The sequence below is a fragment of the Pelodiscus sinensis genome, chromosome 3 (assembly GCF_049634645.1).
Source record: "Pelodiscus sinensis isolate JC-2024 chromosome 3, ASM4963464v1, whole genome shotgun sequence".
NCBI classification, from domain to species: Eukaryota; Metazoa; Chordata; order Testudines; family Trionychidae; genus Pelodiscus; species Pelodiscus sinensis.
Genome location: NC_134713.1, coordinates 25,715,119 through 25,734,195, shown reverse-complemented (window position 1 = coordinate 25,734,195; position 19,077 = coordinate 25,715,119). Strand labels below are relative to the sequence as shown.

The 19,077-nt window shown below is 43.0% G+C and overlaps 1 protein-coding gene across 1 annotated transcript in view; it reads left to right on the top strand.

The window, feature by feature from the left end:
• Window positions 1–19,077, top strand: part of GREB1 (growth regulating estrogen receptor binding 1) — a 155,236-nt gene that overhangs the window by 84,395 nt on the left and 51,764 nt on the right. The window contains exons 11-20 of the mRNA XM_075923479.1: window positions 694–816; window positions 2,724–2,861; window positions 4,943–5,128; window positions 6,092–6,442; window positions 7,198–7,326; window positions 10,472–10,597; window positions 11,072–11,269; window positions 11,365–11,545; window positions 12,681–12,873; window positions 17,103–17,239. Of these exons, the coding sequence (XP_075779594.1) occupies window positions 694–816; window positions 2,724–2,861; window positions 4,943–5,128; window positions 6,092–6,442; window positions 7,198–7,326; window positions 10,472–10,597; window positions 11,072–11,269; window positions 11,365–11,545; window positions 12,681–12,873; window positions 17,103–17,239 (1,762 nt within the window). The remainder of the gene's footprint in view (window positions 1–693; window positions 817–2,723; window positions 2,862–4,942; window positions 5,129–6,091; window positions 6,443–7,197; window positions 7,327–10,471; window positions 10,598–11,071; window positions 11,270–11,364; window positions 11,546–12,680; window positions 12,874–17,102; window positions 17,240–19,077) is intronic.

The following is a 19,077-nucleotide window of genomic DNA, read 5'->3' as shown; positions in this document are numbered from 1 at the left end:
AGCGCCACAAGCCGAGTTAAGGTACTTCGGCTTCAGCTACGTAATTAAGAGTTCAGTACTGCAAGATTCTGAGCAAAACCTAAAAGATCCTTAATTTCCATAGTCAGAAATGCCTGTTACTACTAACAGTGCAAGTTTACCATTCTGGAAAATGTTTCTGCAGAAACATGCAGGAAAACACAAGAAATCGAAGTCCAGGAATTTCAGCATAAATGTGGCTTAGTATAGTGATTGATAGTGCAAACAAAGGTGTGGGAGCCAGCTGCTCAGTCTCTTAAGATGCCCACCTTGACAAATTTTATCCTATGTCTCTGATTAGCTAAATATGCTCTTTTTGAGCCTTGTATCTGGAAATACAGGGAGTTATATGTTCTTGGCTTCCAGGTTAAGAATATATCAATCAATGCTAGTATAGTTTCCACAGAACTCTCAGTGCTTTAAACTAGATTAACTATGCTACAATGCACTGGACCATTCACATTATTAAGGTATAACATAGCACAGTAAAATAAAGGTCATATGCATACTAGAGAATCTATATTCATGTCTGATGCAATCTAGTACAATAATTAACATGTGCTTAGAGCTGGTCTATTAAAAATCATACTGGAATGTCAGGCATATGATTTAACAATTTAAAATATTCCTCCTCTTTGCATATTCATAATTTTCTGAAATATTAATATTACCCAGGCACTTTAACAAATTCAGGGCCTCCAAAAAAGCGCCACAAAGGATGGTCCCCAGAGTCACCCTCATCTACTGAAACTTGGAACCTGCAGCCCAACCCACAGATTCCAAATAGAAATAAAAATGGTAAGTTAGCTGAATTTTTTTTGTCTAAAAGATAATGAGTGAAGGGCGGGATTTTACAAGGCACTTAGGAGCCTAAATATCTATCTAGGTGCCTCAGATGATTTTCAAAAGTACCTCGGTACCTAATCTGAAATTGAAATTGATTTTGTCATCTATTAGCTTTCCTTCAAATAGTCTTTTTATCTACTGTTGTTAGTAGTATTGCTGTAAAAAACAGGACATTAAAAACTTAACAAAATGTGTAATGCTTTTAATTTCCCTTTCTAGGTATTTATAGCAAGAACATTCCCTTAGAATCAACCCCCCTGAATATGTTAATCATAAAATCCTAGAACTGGAAGGGATATCACGATGTCATTGAGTTTAGTTCCCTGCCCTCACGGCAGGACCAAGCACTCTCTAGATCATCTGACAGGTGTCTGTCTAGCCTGCTCTTAAATATCTTCAGTAATGGGGATTCCACAACCCCCTAGGCAATTTATTCCAGTGTTTAACTGACCTGACAGGACATTTTTCCTACTGTCCAACCTAAACCTCCCTTGCTGCAATTTAAGCCCATTGCTTCTTGTCCTATCTCCAGAGGCCAAGGAGAACAATTTTTCTCCCTCCTCCTTGAAACACCATTTTAGATACAGGCAGTCCCTGGGTTACGTACAAGATAGGGACTGTAGGTTTGTTCTTAAGTTGAATTTGTATGTAAGTCGGAACTGGTACATATTGTAGGGGAAACTCTAGACAAACATTTCTCCAGAGCTCAGTTCTATTCTCCCACACCTCACTTCCCTCAGTCCTTTATTCTCAAGCTGAGGTGTCTGCTGAGAAAAGCTGCTCCGCGTCTCCCTGGTCTGCTGTGGGGGGCGCTAGCTTCGCATCTCCCTGGTCTGCTGGGGGGAAGCAGCTAGTAAGGGGTTGCCTCACCCCGTTTGTAAGTAGGGATCCGATGTAAGTCGGATCCATGTAACCCGGGGACTGCCTGTACTTGAAAACTGCTATCATGTCCCCTCTCAGTCTTCTCTTTTCTTAAACTAAACAAGCCCAATTCTTTCAGTTTTCCCTCATAAGTCATGGTTTCTAGACCCGTAATAATTTTTTGTTGCTCTTCTCTGGACCATCTCCAATTTCTCCACATCTTTCTTGAAATGTGATGCCCAGTACTGGACACAAAACTCCAAATGAGGCCTATTCAGTGCAGAGTAGAGTGGAAGAATGACTTCTCGTGTCTTGCTCACAATACTCCTGTTAATGCATCCCAGAATCATGTTTGCCACACTGTTGACTCATGTTTAACTTGTCCACTATGACTTGTAAATCCCTTTCAGCAGTACTCCTCCCCAGACAATCATTTCCCATTCTGTATGTGTGAAACTGATTGTTCCTTCCTAAGTGGAGTACTTTGCATTTGTCCTTATTAAACTTCATCCTGTTTACCTCAGACCATTTCTCTAGTTTATCCAGATCATTTTGGATTTTGACCCTCTCCTCCAGCTTGGTATCATCTGCAAACTTAATAATTGTACTCTCTATGCCATAATCTAAAATATTGATGAAGATATTAATAATGAGGGAAAATGCTGATCCTGTGTGTTTGCTGTGGATAAAGCCACACCTGTCCATATTATCTGAGCTTGTGCCAGGCCATTATGTGTCATGCTCATTTTGCAATTTTTAGACACATGTAATACCCAGGGGCTTTGAAATGTAATTGTTAGTCTAAGGAAGCTAACATAATAAGTACAGGCTTTATTGGCAGTTCATGAATCATTTGTATTGTAAGTGCAAAATGAATGGAAGATTGATCTTGAATGCAGATTGCTGGTTGGTGTTTAATACTCTTCATACAATCTTGTGAATTTTTGCATCAATATTGTTATTACTTGATTGTATTAACATTATGAATTAATTCTTAGATATAGGAAGCCTATCATGTTTGACACATTCTGCTGTGATGGGACCAGTTTCTTCTCCAATGGTGGCCTCTGGAGAACCAGTTTCCGTTCCTGATAACTTGCTGAAAATATGTAAAGCGAAACCAGTTATATTTAAAGGTAAAAAAAGCCATTCATGTGTGTAAGAGATGCAAAGATGTGGGCCCACCGTTATACTTGAAGTATACTGGACACAGGTTTAAAGGAAATTTAATAAGAACAAACTCATATAGTATTTTATATGTGCAAATTTTAACTAATTAACTTTATAATTATTAGAAGTAAAACAAAAACTCAATCAACCTCCCTCCCTTAAAAAAAACCCTTCCTAAAACAAAAACAGTAAAAAAACAAAGCTCAAGGGTGTAATTCTGCCACCATTAAAATCAAATGCTTAATTCTCATTTACTGCAATAGGAACAAGATTGGTCAACAATTAAGGAGTCTAAGACTGTAAATTAGTGCATTGGCCTTTGTAAACTTAAATTTGTAATTGGTGTTCAGTGATTACATCTCAGTTTAGACTGAAGTAGACATTATCTACCTCATGGTTCTATCAGGTACTTTAGGGAACACTTGTAGTATTAGTTGGGGTAAAATGGGGGAGTTTTAGAAAGCCTTGCATCTTTGGTGCATTGTGAAGGACAGATGTAAAACTTGCACAGTCTATTCATATAAAATGTTGTCTAGATAGTAGGGCATTATTTTCTTTGAAGTCCAGCCATGAAGTGCCTCGGGTACATTTACACTGGAAAAAAAGATTCATGGCATAGCCAAGGCTCAGCTGACTTGGGCTCATGGGTTTTGGGCAGTTGGACTAAAACTTGCTGTGTAGATATTCAGGCGCAAGCTGGAGCCAGGCTGTGGGACTTTATCTCCTTGTGGGGTCCCAGAACTTGGGCTCTAGTTGGAGCCTGAATGTTTACATTGCAGTTAAATGGCCCATAGCTCAAGCCAGCATGCACGAACCAGCCAAAAGGGTTTAATTGCTGAGGAGATATAGTCTTAGGGTTAATATACACCAGGTAGTATGTAAAATCCACCATACACCAGTGTGTCACATGCTAATGGTCCACGTGGACCCTGCTGGCATGCACTGAAAGTTCCCTAGTGTGCATTAATGCAGCACTGTTTTAAATGGAACTACCTCATCTTATGCTAAAGAAAACTGAGTGGAAGCAAGGGTCTGCACAGTGCATTCCACCCCAGTGCACTGTGTAGGTGAGCCCTAAATAAATGTGCACTACTCTTCTTTTCAGAGAGGAGGCTCATTTTGAGCATTTGAAACCAACATGACTTCATATCTGCATATGGGACTTCAGTTTGTAACAGCTTTGCTCCCTTGGGTAGGGATAGAACCAAGGACTTTCAGCTTTTAAAACACAGGCCTCTACCACTTAAGCTATCTCCATTAGCTGGTAAGGCCCCTCATTTCTTATCCTCTATGTCTAATGTTCTCAGTCCTTATCTTAAAAATGCTCAGTGACTTATGCCCAACATCACTAGAAAATCACCTAAAGCTCTGGATGAAGACCATGGCTAATTTTTCTGCTCCTCTGCATTGGGGAACTAGGGTAAAGCTGGTCTGTGATAAGAGCTTTGCTGGAAGCTGATCTGAGACTGTGACATGAGCCCCCACAGGGACTAAGGGCCATCACAAACAATCCAAGTGCAAGGTACACTTCTTTGACCAGCCTTCTCTAACTAAGCACCACAACAGCATGTGCAAAAAAATCTAGCAGCTCCTCCTGCAAAAAACAACCAAGTAAAAACCTTCCTAAAACAAAATGCCTCCCACAGAGTTGTCCCCTGGAAGAGGTTGGGAGAATGAATCACAGCACACATGATCTTGTGGAAAAAGAGGTTTTTGCACAAAAAGAAAACATCCACACTGCTTGTTTTTGCGCAAAAACGGATCAGCAGAAAATATGCGAATGAGATCGGGACTCATGCAAATGAGTTCCTCATTTGCATATTTTTTGCCACGAAAACTCGTAGTGTAAACATAGCTTAAGGGTACACAACACTTTGAGCCAAGGGGTTCACCTACTGCTTTTATTCTCTCTCTCTCTCTGACTCACCTGAGCACGGAAATATTATTCAAGCTGTTACCATTTAAAACTAGTCATATGTGTGGTGTCTGCACAGTGAATTATTACATTAAATTTATCTGACAGGTGCAAATATTGTTTATATTGCAGGTCATGGGAACTTCCCTTATCTTTGTGGGAACCTTAATGACATTGTAGTCAGCCCTCTTTTGTACACCTGCTACAAAAATTCACAGTCCATGTCTAGGGCTTATGAACAGTATGGTGCTTCTACAATACAGCCTATTTCAGAGGAAATGCAGCTTTTACTAACCGTCTATTACCTTGTACAACTAGGTGAGTTTGTTTTTTTTCACCTGTGTAGAATCTTGGAATAGAGTTAATATATTTTGCCATTGGTGAATAAGGACTAAGATTTCTTAGACTAGGTGCTTTTTATATTAACTAAAGGGACTCCTGCTGTAGTGAAAGAGCTGGTTGTTGAGTCTTGATAAAAATATAGGGCCAAATGCTGAGACGTGTTGGGCACTTACAGTTTCCGAGGGACTAAGACCTTAGTAAGATTCATTCTATTTCCCATTTGAAATCAGGACTGCCAAAAATGTTCATTGACTCTTGGATATCTTTGTCGCTGATCTAGAGTATATCTTCCATAATCTGTTGGGCTAGATGGCGAATCACTGGGTGGAATTCTGTCACGTGTATCATATAGACTGTCTGACTAGTTGGTTGTAATGATTCTTTCTGGATATGAAATCAATTCAATCCCCATTGTGTATTCCAGCATTGGTATAAGACGTCTTTGTTGAAATGATAAAAGACCCTGAGGTTTGGGTCTAGAAGATCTCTGCTCTATATAGGAACCAAGGATGGAATATAAGTGGCTATATGGCAGATTTGCTCCCGCTGACTGGTAGGGCTGTTGAAGCCTACTATGCTGAGGGTTGCTCTAATTTACACTGACCATGATATCTTTGAAAGACTAGCCAGGCTCCTCCACTCCCCCACCAAACCATGTCCTGATCCACCATGTATACTGGTGGGACTCTTTATATGGGGCTGCAGTGTGAACAACAGTCTGGCCCTAAATCTTTTATATGGGCAAAGGGCCTGACTCTGCCATAAACCAGGTGTAACTCCAGCGAGGATAATGGAGTTGCATGTATAAAACCAAAGCAAAAATCAGTCCTCAAAGGATTTTAATTTGCAGTATTTTTCAGATGGGAAGGGGTTTGATTTTTGGTTCAACATCATTTTAAAGTGATTTACAATGTGCCTCCAATGCTGACGTTTCTTTAGCTCCAGACCAGGTCCCTTTGATTGAGGATTTGGAACACATATTCATGCGCTCATGGAGGGAGTCACACCTCTCTGAAATCCGTCAGTATCAGCAGGCCATTCCACAGGCTTTCTCTCCAGTTCCCAGCCAGATCGCTCTAATGACGTCTGCCCAGCTTCCGTGGCTAGCAGGGCTGGCAGCCAGCTCTTCCAATGACAGTGTCCATATCATCGAGTGCAGTTACTCTCTCGCCGAGGGACTTACCGAAATGTTTAAGCTGCTCACTGAAGGGAAGCTAGTGAAGACGAATTACGTGGTGATCATATGTGCTTGCAGAAACAGAACATTAGATTCCTGCATTGTGGTAACAGGTGAGATTCCTAGGTAAAAAGCTTGGGGCACACCTGGCAAATGCCATCATTTTTTCTTCTGAGTCAGTTGGCCTAACTTGCTTGCATGTTATTGCACACCCTTGCTCGTGTATGGGTGACCTTGCCCGTGCTACTTGCTAACATGTTTTGCTTGTCAGTGCTTGCAAAAGAGGGCTTTGAGCATGCATGCTAAAGCACGTGCAAATTCTGAGGTTGTACTGAAGCCATGTTGAAAATTTAGTCCTACCGCTTGACTTCTGTGTGTGATTGGAAGAGTTCCACTAAGGAGAGGTTTGAGCAACATGTTCACATTTTCACAAAGGTGGGGTTTTTTTCTTTATGTTCTTTCTAAGACAGCTGAAGTTCTATGCAGGTTCCGTCGATAATACAGTATTGGCAAGAATTCTTGGCACTCTGCAGCTTTACTCAGAACAATTGGTTTGGATATCTATGAAATAACGAATATCTATGGGTACTTTTGGAAAGCAGTATGACTCAGATGAATGACAAAGCCAAGCCTGTTTCTTACAGTCTTTTCCATATATTGCTTTAAAAACATTCTTCTTGAGACCAATAGAGGGGGAACATAAAAGGGGGAGAGAGAGATGCTGATTTCTGTTACTCTTGTTTTGGGAGATATGCCTTTTGATAGATATTGTTTATTTTATCAATTATGTAGAGAAATTTTACTTTAATTTAAACTGCATTCAAAATATAAATTTAAATTAAAAAGAGCTTTTTTTGTTTTGTTTTAGGAAAGTACCAGGCACGAGTGCTGTCTGAGAGTATGCTTACCCCAGCAGAGTACCAGAAAGAAGTTAACTATCAACTAGTTACTGGGAAAGTGGAAACATTGGGCTCTTTTTTTAGCACCCTTTGTCCAGGTACATAACATGCCATAAATAGACCCAGCTCTAAGAGCCTAAGTCAGTGGGAATTGCAGGAGCTCATCACCTTTCATGAATAGGATATATAATAAGAAAATGTACAACCAAGCCAAGGAAGATCTGGGAAAGTACATGTGTTCTCCTTAAGAAATTCTCACAGAATGTGTCAATTTATAAATGCCAATATTTTAATAAAGCGCATAAACATATAGTTAAGTGTTCTGTTCTTGACTGCGCAGGACAGACACATTGATGGTTGAATGTGTTTGATGCATGTACATAATTTGCATTATGAACATGCTCAGATTAAAAGGAGAATTTGAGTACAGTATTCCACTACTGCATCTCAGCATGCCCTCAATCCTGAGCCCTCTAAAGTGATAGAAAGTAGTACCGAGCTACCAGAAGGGCTGCTGATCCTGCTACTTTCCACATGCAATCAAGTAAGGTGAAGTAAATTGAGACGAGCTGATACTGAAGACTAGAAAGCTGTCAAGAACAGTTTGCCTGGCATACATCAGGAGCAGAGCTGAATGAATGAGGGATTTTTTGTTTTGGGGCCAAACAAAAAAAACCATTATTTGAAATGAGTTATTTTGCGGTTCTCACTGAAACAAAATTAAAAAAATAGACAAACAAATAAGCAAAATATAATTTTAGATTTAGAAACACTTAAAATGAAATGAGAAAAATAAACCCAAAATAAAACAAAATGCTTTTGGTTTTTCTTTTTATTTCCTGTTTGGTGTGGTTTCTCTTTATAAAAACAAAAACAAACAAAAAAAAACAACTAAATTTCAAAATGTCATTTTGACACAAAGTCAGATACATTTTATTTCAAAATGGTCAGAATGAACTGCTTTGCCTTTTTTTAAAAATTGTTTTTGGCCAAAGCTATTTGCCAAATTTGATCTGAATTTGTGGATAGTTTCAGTGCCCCCAAAATGCATTTGTAGCAAATTTATTAATTGCTAAATTTTTTCACCCAGCTCTAGTCACAAGCCATTAACTAGCCATTTGAGAGTGATTCTCTTTTCTTAGGACTGTCAGACACATTTTTGTGTTGGTGGTTACTTCTGCTTCAAGTTTCTGTTAAGTATGACTCTTACAAGCACACAGGTACTTCTTTTCCTTGGGCAGTAAGAGCAACCAAAAACCCTCTGAAGAGCTGTCATGCACATCATGTTCACTCTCTGACCTGCAGTTAAGAATTGAGACCCAGACCTTGCTCCGCTCACTCTGGGGCTACGTCTGTACTGCAGAGTGTCCACACTAGAAGGCTGTGTCTAGACTGGCAAGTTTTTCTGCAAAATCATGTGATTTTGCGAAAAACTTGCCAGCTGTCTACACTAGCCGCTTGAATTTCCGGAAAAGCACTGACGATCTCATGTAAGATCATCAGTGCTTTTCCGGAAATACTATGCTGCTCCCATTTGGGCAAAAGTCTTTTTCCGAAAGACTTTTGCCCAAAAGGGCCAGTGTAAACAGCACAGTAGTGTTTTCCGCAAAAAAGCCCCGATCGCGAAAATGGCGATCGGGGCTTTTCCGCATCTAGATTGGCCACGGATGCTTTTCCACAAAAAGTGCTTTTGCGGAAAAGCGTCTTGCCAATCTAGACGTGCTTTTCCGAAAATGCTTTTAACGGAAAACTTTTCTGTTAAAAGCATTTTTGGAAAATCATGCCAGCGTAGACGAAGCCAAAGTGAATTTTTGCGCAAGAAAAAGTATAGTAGATCATCAGATGACAGGGCTTTTTGCGCAAGCGTTATTCCTCTTTCTATGAGGAATAAGCCTTTTTATGCAAGAGCTCTTGCACAAAAAGGCATGTGTGAACAGACAAGAGAGCTTTCTTGCACAAGAGCATCCATGGCAGTGTGGATGCTATTTTGCGCAAAAGCACATAGCAGTGTGGACGTGCTCTTGCGCAAGAACTTTTTGTGGAAGTTCTCATCTGCAAAAAGTTCTTGCGCAAGAAGCCTACAGTGTAGATGTAGCCTGGGTGTACTAATGTGTCTCTGCACAAGCACTGAGCAAAGTGAGCCTCCAGTGCTAATGCTGTGTCCTGTATAGCTTTCAATATGACTGAACAGGTTGCAAGGATATGATGTGACACAATTCAGTAAAATATGTATCTGTCTTCTGCATTATGTATATCTAGCAAATTGATCCAGCATTCCTAGGGTCCTTACAGAGGAGCCATGGTCAAAGGGCTGAGGGTGTAGATGGTGTAGGAGTCAGGGCAGGGGCTAGGAGGTGTGTGTGTGTATGTGTGTGTGTATGTGAAGGGGGCCCAGAGTAGGGGCCAGGGAGTGTGGTGAATGCGGAAGTCAGGGCTGGGGGTGAGGAGGGGCTCAGGGCATGGGGCTGGGGTGCAGAAATCAGGTAAGGAGGTTGGGTGTGTTGGGGGGCTCAGGCCAGGAGATGGGGGAGTGCAGGAGTCAGGGCAGGGGATTGGGAGATAGGGCAGAAATGTGGGGGATGCAGGAGTCAGGACTGGAGGTTGGGTGTGTGGTTGGTTCAGGACAGGGGGTGGGGTTGGCAGCTCCCCGGAGCTAGTTGGGGCAGCAGCTGGATGAGGCAGCGGGGGCCACGCTGCCCAGGCGGCAGCTATCCTGGGCTGGCCGGAGCAGTGGGGCCCATGCTGTTTGGGTGGTGACTCCCTGAAGCTGGACGAGGTGGCAGGAGCTATGCTGGCTGGGCATTGTCTCACCAGGGCTGGCCAGGGTTGTGGGGACTGTACTGCCCAGGATGCTGGGGGAGGGGGTACTTTGGCTGGCAACAACTAAAGCCCCACTTCCCTCCGGCCACTCTCTTACCAATGTGCCCACCCTCTGTAGCCATTTTACAGTATAACTGTCCCTTCTAGCAGAATTGTTTTATGAGAAACAATCCTATTTCAGGCCCACCCTATTGTCCTGGCCCAACCAAAGCTATTATCTTGCTTTAAATTACTGTTGGAGTAATTCCATTGACTTCAATGAGGTTAGTCTTGATTTACACCGGTTCAAGTGGGAAGAGAAATTGGCCCATAGTTTCTTTGCGTTGATTATTGGTTTGATTCTGTTATGACTATGGGAACCATCCAGAAAAGGGCTATAGGATACCATGGGTACTAATATCCATTGTCCTTTCATTTTGGTAGATGGTGACATTGAGCTTCTGCTGGACAAGTTTTATCAAGAAAACCAAAGCCACAAGTCTTCATCTCTTTCTACTTCAGCGAATAAGCCAACAGCATCAGATATAACTGGAGCAGCTGTGTGCACAAGTAAGTAATGAAGGTGTCTGAAATGTAGTAGAGCAGGTTGTCTCTCCTTCAAAACAAATTAAGGCCATGACCCTGCAGTTGGATCCATGTGGGCAGAGCTTAGTCCCTTTGCAGAGTTCCAAACTCAGGTTCACAGAAACTCCTCTTGTTTAGGTCCTCCAGGTTTGCAGGAATGGAAGTTCCTTTTCATTCCTGTCAACTTCCTAGTCTCTGGGCCTTCAGGTATGGACATTAACACTGCAACAGCCAAGTTTCAGTCCTGAGGTGTGTGAGAGTCCTAGGGCTAAACGCTGGAGTCCCACAATTATACAAATACCCAATTTCACAAAGGGTTTTTGAATGCCCCTTTAGCATTCATGAAAGCAAAGTCCCAATTCATAAGCAAGCTACTTTAAAGTCAGCCAGACTTTAGGGCAAGTTTGTAGAAGATTAGGCTTCAGTCATTCAGCTGAACAGATTTTTGCCTTTTTTCAGGTTATAATGTTGAACGGCATCAGATTCGTCCATTCCAGCTAGCGGTGGCTCAGAAATTGCTGTCTCACGTTTGCTCAATTGCTGACTCCAGCACTCAAAATCTTGATTTGGGTTCCTTTGAGAGAGTTGATTTTCTGATTTGTGTCCCCCCCTCCGAAGTGACATATCAGCAGACACTGTTTCACCTCTGGCATTCAGGTGCTCATTATTAGCTAGATTTATTCTCTATACATACAGAAAATTGTTAGCTGCATTTGGGCTTGGAAGAACTTACCCCTGTTCCATTTCCATAGGTGTTTTATTAGAACTTGGCTTAGAAAAGGAGCACCTTACAAAGCAGAGGATGGAACAATATGTTGTGAAGCTGGACGCAGATGCCCAGACTAAATTTAAAGTCTTTTTGCAAAACTCTATGCAGAATCCACATACACTGTTTATACTAATCCATGATCATGCACACTGGGATCTTGCAAGGTAAGGCCTACTTCACTCTTAGGTCATTTTTAGAGACAATATTATTTACTAAAGTTGTTCTTGTTTGTATTCTTGTATCATTGGTTCATCTATCATTGGTTCATCCTTCCACTGGTTTCCCCTTTCTATGAAACATACATAAATGCTCCCTTTTAAGGTCCTGGGTGACTTATCTGTACCCTGCTTATCATCCCATGTGTTTTATCAAGTCATCAGTGCCAGCCCTCATTGTCCATCAGTTACATTTCCCCCACAAGCACCATCCTGCATTCTTTCAGGCTGTTCTTTATATATTTGGAGAGCTCTGTGTAAATATGTGCAAAGCCACCCCAGCATCCACCTTCATCTGTCTCCTTCAAATGCCCCTCTGCTGCAGTGCCTGCAGAAACTCCACAGTGCCTGGGCAGTTGGCATGACATGCTAGACACTTATCGCTAGAGCAAGTTGGAATGTTTTCTGACGGTACGTTTTTTGAAAAAAAAAAGGCCATATACTAGGATGTAGGAGGTAACTGTCCCATTCTCCTCTGCACTGGTGAGGTCTCAGATGGCGTATCATGTCCGGTTTTGGGTGTCATGCTTGAGAATGACGTGAACGAATTGGAGATAATTTGGAGGAGAGCAACAAAAATAATTAAAAGCTTAGAAAACCTAGCCTCGGAGAAAAGGTTAAAAAAATTGGACATATTCAGTCTTGAGAAAAGGAGGTGGGACCTGATAGGTCTTCAAACAAATTAACTGTTTCTACAAAGAACATGGCACCTGTCTACAGTCTGCAGAAAACCAAATGCCTGTTGGCAGTTGATGTGGTGTTAGCCCCTTTTCAATCTGTATGCTAGGGGCTGTGCTGTACACCAGGGACTGAGGGAAGTCTGCCATCACAGCCCCGAGTTTGTGGTATAATTATCATGCCAGGGAACTCCCAGCTGAGGAGATAAGCAGCTTGCTCTCCCCTTCCTTTGTGCTACCCAAGTGATGCAAACAGAACAAAGTAAGGTGAAGAATCCAGATCCAAATTCCATCTGAGTGGTGCACTATGCTTTCGTGTCCGGGTTTCAGATGGTGACATATGTGCATTTGTCACAAGTGTACTTGAATACAAATCACTCTGGAGAGTATGGGGTTTCTTTTTGCAGCTCTGTTCACTGCCTTTATCCTCAAGCGGATCCATCTGTGGGACTCGTTGATAGACTATTGAACTGCAGAGAGGTGAAAGAGGCTCCAAACGTTTTGACACTCCATGTGACTTCCTTCCCCTATGCTCTGCAGACACAGCATACTCACATCAGCCCATACAATGAAATCCACTGGCCGTCGTCGTACAGCAACGTAAGATGGATGTTTTCAGGATTTTGGGTTCATTCAATAACTATTTCACATTTGCAGGTTCTGAAAAACACTGGAGACCATGTGTTTTTTGTAAGCAAAACAATGAATAAGGATGTCTATGTAACACCAATATGCAGAACTGAACTTGGGATCTCGGGAACTTAGTGTATGAGCTTCTATGGCTTGAGCTAAAGGCCGAGTTACACTCAGCTAAGGCTGTAGAGCAAACTCATTCTTTCTCTCAGTAATTGGTCTAGCTACCACTAGATGGGACATTGAACCATACCCAGTAGGTGTGTGGGTTACATCTGTGTCACCCCTCTCTCTTCTCTTCCTCATTCAGTCTGTAGATGCTTCTCGCTTTTATTTGTCCATCTCTTTCCCTTTGTTGTTTGTTCCTCTTCTGCCACTCACCTGCCTCCCATTTCTACCTCCCCTTTCCCAATATCTGCCAGTCCCTTTTCAGTCACACTCCCATGCCTTTTCTCTTCCTTACTGTCCATTGCCTTCCCATCCTCATCCCACTGTTTCTCCCCACACCCAGTTCCTGGAGCAGCCTGAAGAGAAGTGCTGATTCAGGAGCTGCCTAAAGAAAGCCTTTGATATTCTTATCCTATAGTTTGGTCCTTTTACTTTCCTCCTCCTCAAGGGAAACATGTCAGGAGGGAAGAGAGCTACCTGTTGGAACTGGCCTGTGTAGCACTGCTACGCTGCATTGCAACATGACACCACCGTAGGCACTGTGGGTGTGGGGGATGCTGTAGCATCCCTGGGCTCCCAGCCTAGTGCCTGGAGTCCCATCTGCTGACCCTGCATGCCAGGGCTCTGCTTCCAGATACGTATGCAGGGGTCCTGTCTGCAGACCGCATGCCTGGGATCTGGATGCTGTCTTGCATGCTGGGTCTCTGTTGCTGGCCCAACATGCTGGGGTCACAGTTGCTACCCCAAGCCCGGTATCCTGGCTGCTGTCTTGTGTGCTGGAGAGCTCTGCTGCTAGCCTGCATGCTGAGGCTTTGCTCACAGCCTCAGCTGGGGATGGGTGGGCAGGTGTAAGGGGGGCTGGATTTTAGGACCCTCACTCTTAAAAGTGTTCCCATGCCATTGGGCACCAACATGGCAGACAGATGTCCCCGAAGTGACCAGATGTCATAGGAATCCACTGAAATTTGGTGAAGCCCCCAGTTTCAATAGAACCATTCAGGATGTCTGGTAATTGTAAATATATATGGGTATGTCTACACTACAAAGTTAGTTCGAACTAACGGACGTTAGTTCGAACTAACTTTAATAGGCGCTACACTAGCGCTCCGCTAGTTCGAATTTGAATCGAACTAGCGGAGCGCTTAGTTCGAACTAGGTAAACCTCATTTTACGAGGATTAAGCCTAGTTCGAACTAGCTAGTTCGAATTAAGGGGTGTGTAGCCCCTTAATTCGAACTACTGGGAGGCTAGCCCTCCCCAGGTTTCCCTGGTGGCCACTCTGGCCAACACCAGGGAAACTCTATGCCCCCCTCCCGGCCCCGGCCCCCTTAAAGGGGCACGGGCTGGCTACGGTGCCCGTGCCAGGTGCAAGCCTGCCAGCACCCAGCTAGCAGACCCTGCACCTGGCACGGCACAGAGCCACCCACCCGATGTCCCCCAGCCCACCCCCTCTTCCCGGGACCAGGCTGGCGGCTCCCAGGAGCTTGCCCTGGACCGCAAGAGGCGGGCACCTTCCTGGGCTAGTGCGGACATCGTGGACCTCGTCCACGATCTCCGCACTAGGCACAGGAAAGTGGCCGTCTAGGGCAGGAGAGCTGCCAGCCTGGCCACCCAGGAGCAGGTGTGCATGAAAATCAAGGGGGTCCACTGAGACCCCCGACCCTGAGCCATGAGCTTACAATGGCCGTCCTGGGTCAGACCAAAGGTCCATCTAGCCCAGTAGCCTGTCTACCGACAATGGCCAACCCTAGGGATCCTGGAGGGGATGGACCGAAGACAGTGACCAAGCCATTTGTCTCGTGCCATCCCTCTCCAGCCTTCCACAAACTTTGGGCAGGGACACCACTCCTACCCCCTGGCTAAGACTACTCCATGGACCCAACCTCCATGACTTGATCTCACTTCCCTTTAAACTCTGTTGTAGTTGTAGCCTTCACAGCCTCCTGCAGCAAGGAGTTCCGCAGTTTAACTATTTGCTTTGGGAAGAAGAACAACTTTCTCTTACTAGTTTCAAGCCTGCTACCCATTCCTTTCCTTTGGTGTCCTCTAGTCCTTCTTTATGGGAACTCAGGAAGAACTTTTCTGAATGCACCCTCTCCACCCAACCCCTGCTTTTAGAGACCTCTATCCTGTCCCCCCTCCGTCTCCTCTTTTCTAAGCTGAACAGTCCCAGTCTCTGTAGCCTTTCTTCATCTGGGACCTGTTCCCAACCCCTGATCATGTTAGTTGCCCTCCCCTCTCCCAGCCTTTCTCTTCCCCTCTCCCAGCTCCTTTTCCCAGTCTCCCCCAGTTTTGTTCAATAAAGACAGAGTCAATGTTGGAAGAAACTTTATCTTTATTTTGTACATCAAGAAGAAAGGGGGCTAGGGAAGGGTAAGTGGAAGGAGGTGAGGGAGGAATGGGGTACGAGCCCCCGATGGGGAGGACTGGGCTGGCTCTGCGGGCTTCTGGGGGTGGAAGCTCTCCTGCAGCCCCCCAATTGCCCCCTCTCCCCAGATGGCAGCCTGCGGCAAGTGCAGCCGGGCTGATGGCCGAGTGCTGTGATGTGTGGGTACTCCGGGCACTCCAAGCCAGAACTTCTTTGCAAGCGGGGCACCCCTTAGAACTGTGTGTCCGGGGTGGGGGTTGGGACCCTTTAAGCGCAGCCCTCGGCTAGCCTGAGACAGCATCTCCATGCTCTAAGTCCTCCTCTGATGCCCTGCCGGCACTGCTTCCGGCCATCCTTAAGCCCTGTTCAGAGTCCACTCAATGTGGACTTGCTAGTTCGAATTAGCAAAACGCTAATTCGAACTAGTTTTTAGTTCTAGATGCGTTAGTTCGAATTAGCTTAGTTCGAATTAACTAAGTTAGTTCGAACTAGCGCTGTAGTGTAGACGTACCCTATGTGATCATTAGCTACTGAGAAGGGGGATACTTTATGTAGTGATACAAATTTTCTTTCTTTTCACCCCTTTTTGGTAAGCTACTCACCCTGGTCAGGTATGCCAATTTTTCATACCAGGCCTGCTCAGGCCTAAAAGAAATGAAGATGTTCATTTGTAGATCAGATTGTGAGCAGCATCTTTGTTCCCTCTCTATGAACACTGATACCATCATACAAGTCTCTTGAGTCATGCCTTTCTTTCTGTGCGGCTTCTACACTTCGTGGCTGGCAAGGAGTCCCACAGTGTCCTTTTGAGCCCCAGTCTGTTTCAGCCAGAGCTAACATAACCACCAGCTGTATTACGCATCCATAAACTTTCTGCAAATATTCGTTAACATTTGTAAGTAGATTTAAAATATTGCGGGGGATGGGGTATGATCCTGACTGCTCAGAGGAAGTAATAAAGACCATGACTGCTCCCTGCACTAGTAACATTTTCCTGCTTCTTACAAAGTGGTTTGCAATCACAGGTTTCAATCTTCATTTTTGAATTCTGAGAAAGCAAGATGCTCATAAAAGTGTTCATTAAATCTTCATCTTTCCTCTTGCTTACACATCTCCCCATGGTTATCCATACTACTGATACCTTTCATTTAGGCTTAATTCATATGCTGATACATGGGAATAACCAGAATGTCGTTCATGCGTGCAAGCTGGACCAGCACATTTTACTTACTATCAGAAAAGTTCCCTAGCTGTTTTTCTGACATTTTTTCAAGATTTTCTTCAGACATTTTTGTTTTGGCATGTACTTTTACTGAGGTGCGGAAAGGTGATGTGTCAAGCAGTTCAGAATGGTGCAGTTTTTGTGCTGTGTGGAAGACACATAATGTATAAATCTACCCAGATCATGAGCTTCGCTTATTTGTAAGTAAGCTTCATTGAAGTCATTGGAACAACATCAATTTAAACCTTCTGAGAATGACCATATTGTGAGCATGAATGTGAGTGAATAGATCCATGGATTGTTTTTTAAATGTATGTCTGTGTGTGTTAGTGTGTATGTATGAGATATAAAGAATGTCTATAGATGGTATATTGATGAATTATTTATAATCTACATATAAGTTGCATCCTTAAATTGTTGTTATCTTATTTACTTTAGGGAATAGATCTATACCATGAAAACAAGAAATACTTTGGATTGTCAGAATTCATTGAATCCACTCTTTCTGGGCACAGCCTTCCATTGCTTCGATATGACAGCTCTTTTGAAGCTATGGTCATGGCTTTAGGAAAACGGTACAATACATTTTTTGGTTTAAAACATTATGAAATTTGGTCCACAGGGTGGGGATACTTGGCTGCGAATCAGGACACCTGGGTTCTTTCTATTTCTGGCGTTGCCACCAACCTGTTGAACATCCTAGGGCAAATCATATTACCTCTCTTTGCCTCCTTTTGTGGTCCTACCTTGTCTTTATTTAGACTGGAAGCTACTTAGGACAGAGGCACTCTCTTTCTATATAAGATCCCGGTTTTGGTTGAGGCCCATAGGCACTACAGAAACAACATTACAAGCAAATCTTATGTTCAAAGTGCAATGTTAGAAATTAACTAACCCCAGCTAATACTTTTTGGCTGCTTCCCTGCCCTTACTGTAACTAAGGGTGTGTCTAAACTGCAGCTGTAGCTCGAAATAAGCTACGCAATTTGAGCTACGCAAATTGCGTAGCTTATTTCAAGTCCATTTCAAAATAGCTTATTTCAAAATTTGGCACTGTCTACACAGCACTAATTTTTTAAATAAATAGCTTTTCCAAAACATCTCCTGCTCCTTCTGGAATAAAATTTACAGGGACATTAGAATAGCAAGCCCATGATAATTTGGAATAATGGGCACACTCAAAAGAGGGGGAATAGCTATTTTGGGATACCTCTGGTATCCTGAAGTAGTGCTGCTGTATAGACGTAGCCTAACTTAATTAGTTTATGTATGAATTAACACACCAAAATGTATCAGAGTATCTAACATACAGCACAACTGCCTTAATGGTCAAAAGTTGTGGGTTTAAACAGCTGCATTGTGGCTACCAGGAGTTCTCATTCTAGAGTTTGCAGTATTTTTTCTGTGCTTAGGCACAGGTGTTATTTATTCAATATTGGGAGTTTGATTCCATTCTGAACTTGGATGGCTATCAAAAAACTGTTTTAACATATAACATTTGTAAATATTTTAGTGGGACCACAAAGAGGAGGTGAGATTTCACTTTGGCTCATGGAGTTAAATCAATGAAAGACCCAGTTAGGGAGAATGCTATAGAACATCATCAAAGCTCAAAAACATGAAGTTAGTTAGCTGATTTGCTGTATATGGAGGGATACAGATTAAAAACATGGAGTAACTATGTCCATAGTATCAGAGGGGTAGCCGTGTTAGTCTGAATCTGCAAGAACAATGAGAAGACCTGTGGCACGTTATAGACTAACAGATTTATTGGAGCATAAGCTTTCGTGGGCAAAGACCCACTTCGTCAGATGCATCAGATGAAGTGGGTCTTTGCCCACGAAAGTTTATGCTCCAATAAATCTGTTAGTCTATAAAGTGCCACAGGACTTCTCGTATGGCCATAGTGATTGCTATTTAGGTATAATTTGCAGGCACAAAATTCTGGTCAGACTCTATGCGGGGCTTACGGTGTGCAAGAAATAAAAGACTGAGCAAGCAGAACTTTGCAAAACTGTACTAACGGCCGGGGGGGAATCTGTATTAGGGCTCAAACCAGCTCTTTCGATTGATTTTAGAAGTAGTTGAATCAGATCTTACACGAGTGAACATGAGTAAAAAGCAAGGATACATTCATATATATGAATAAGGTCCAGGAAATATTAGGCATTGTACTTGGAAAACCTGGACCAGGTGCATTTTAGTTTTGATTAATATTACTGTATAGTGCTCTAGCAAATACTCAATAGTATGTTTTGCAAATGAGATGAAGTCTTAATAACAACAGAGGTAATGTAACTTCACTTTTCCACTTAGCTATTAATTCTTTACTGAGACGTGGACAGACTGTGAATTGGTCTTGGAATGATAGGGTTTGAAGATTAGTGAGGATCAGTGAGCTTCTACTGTGTGT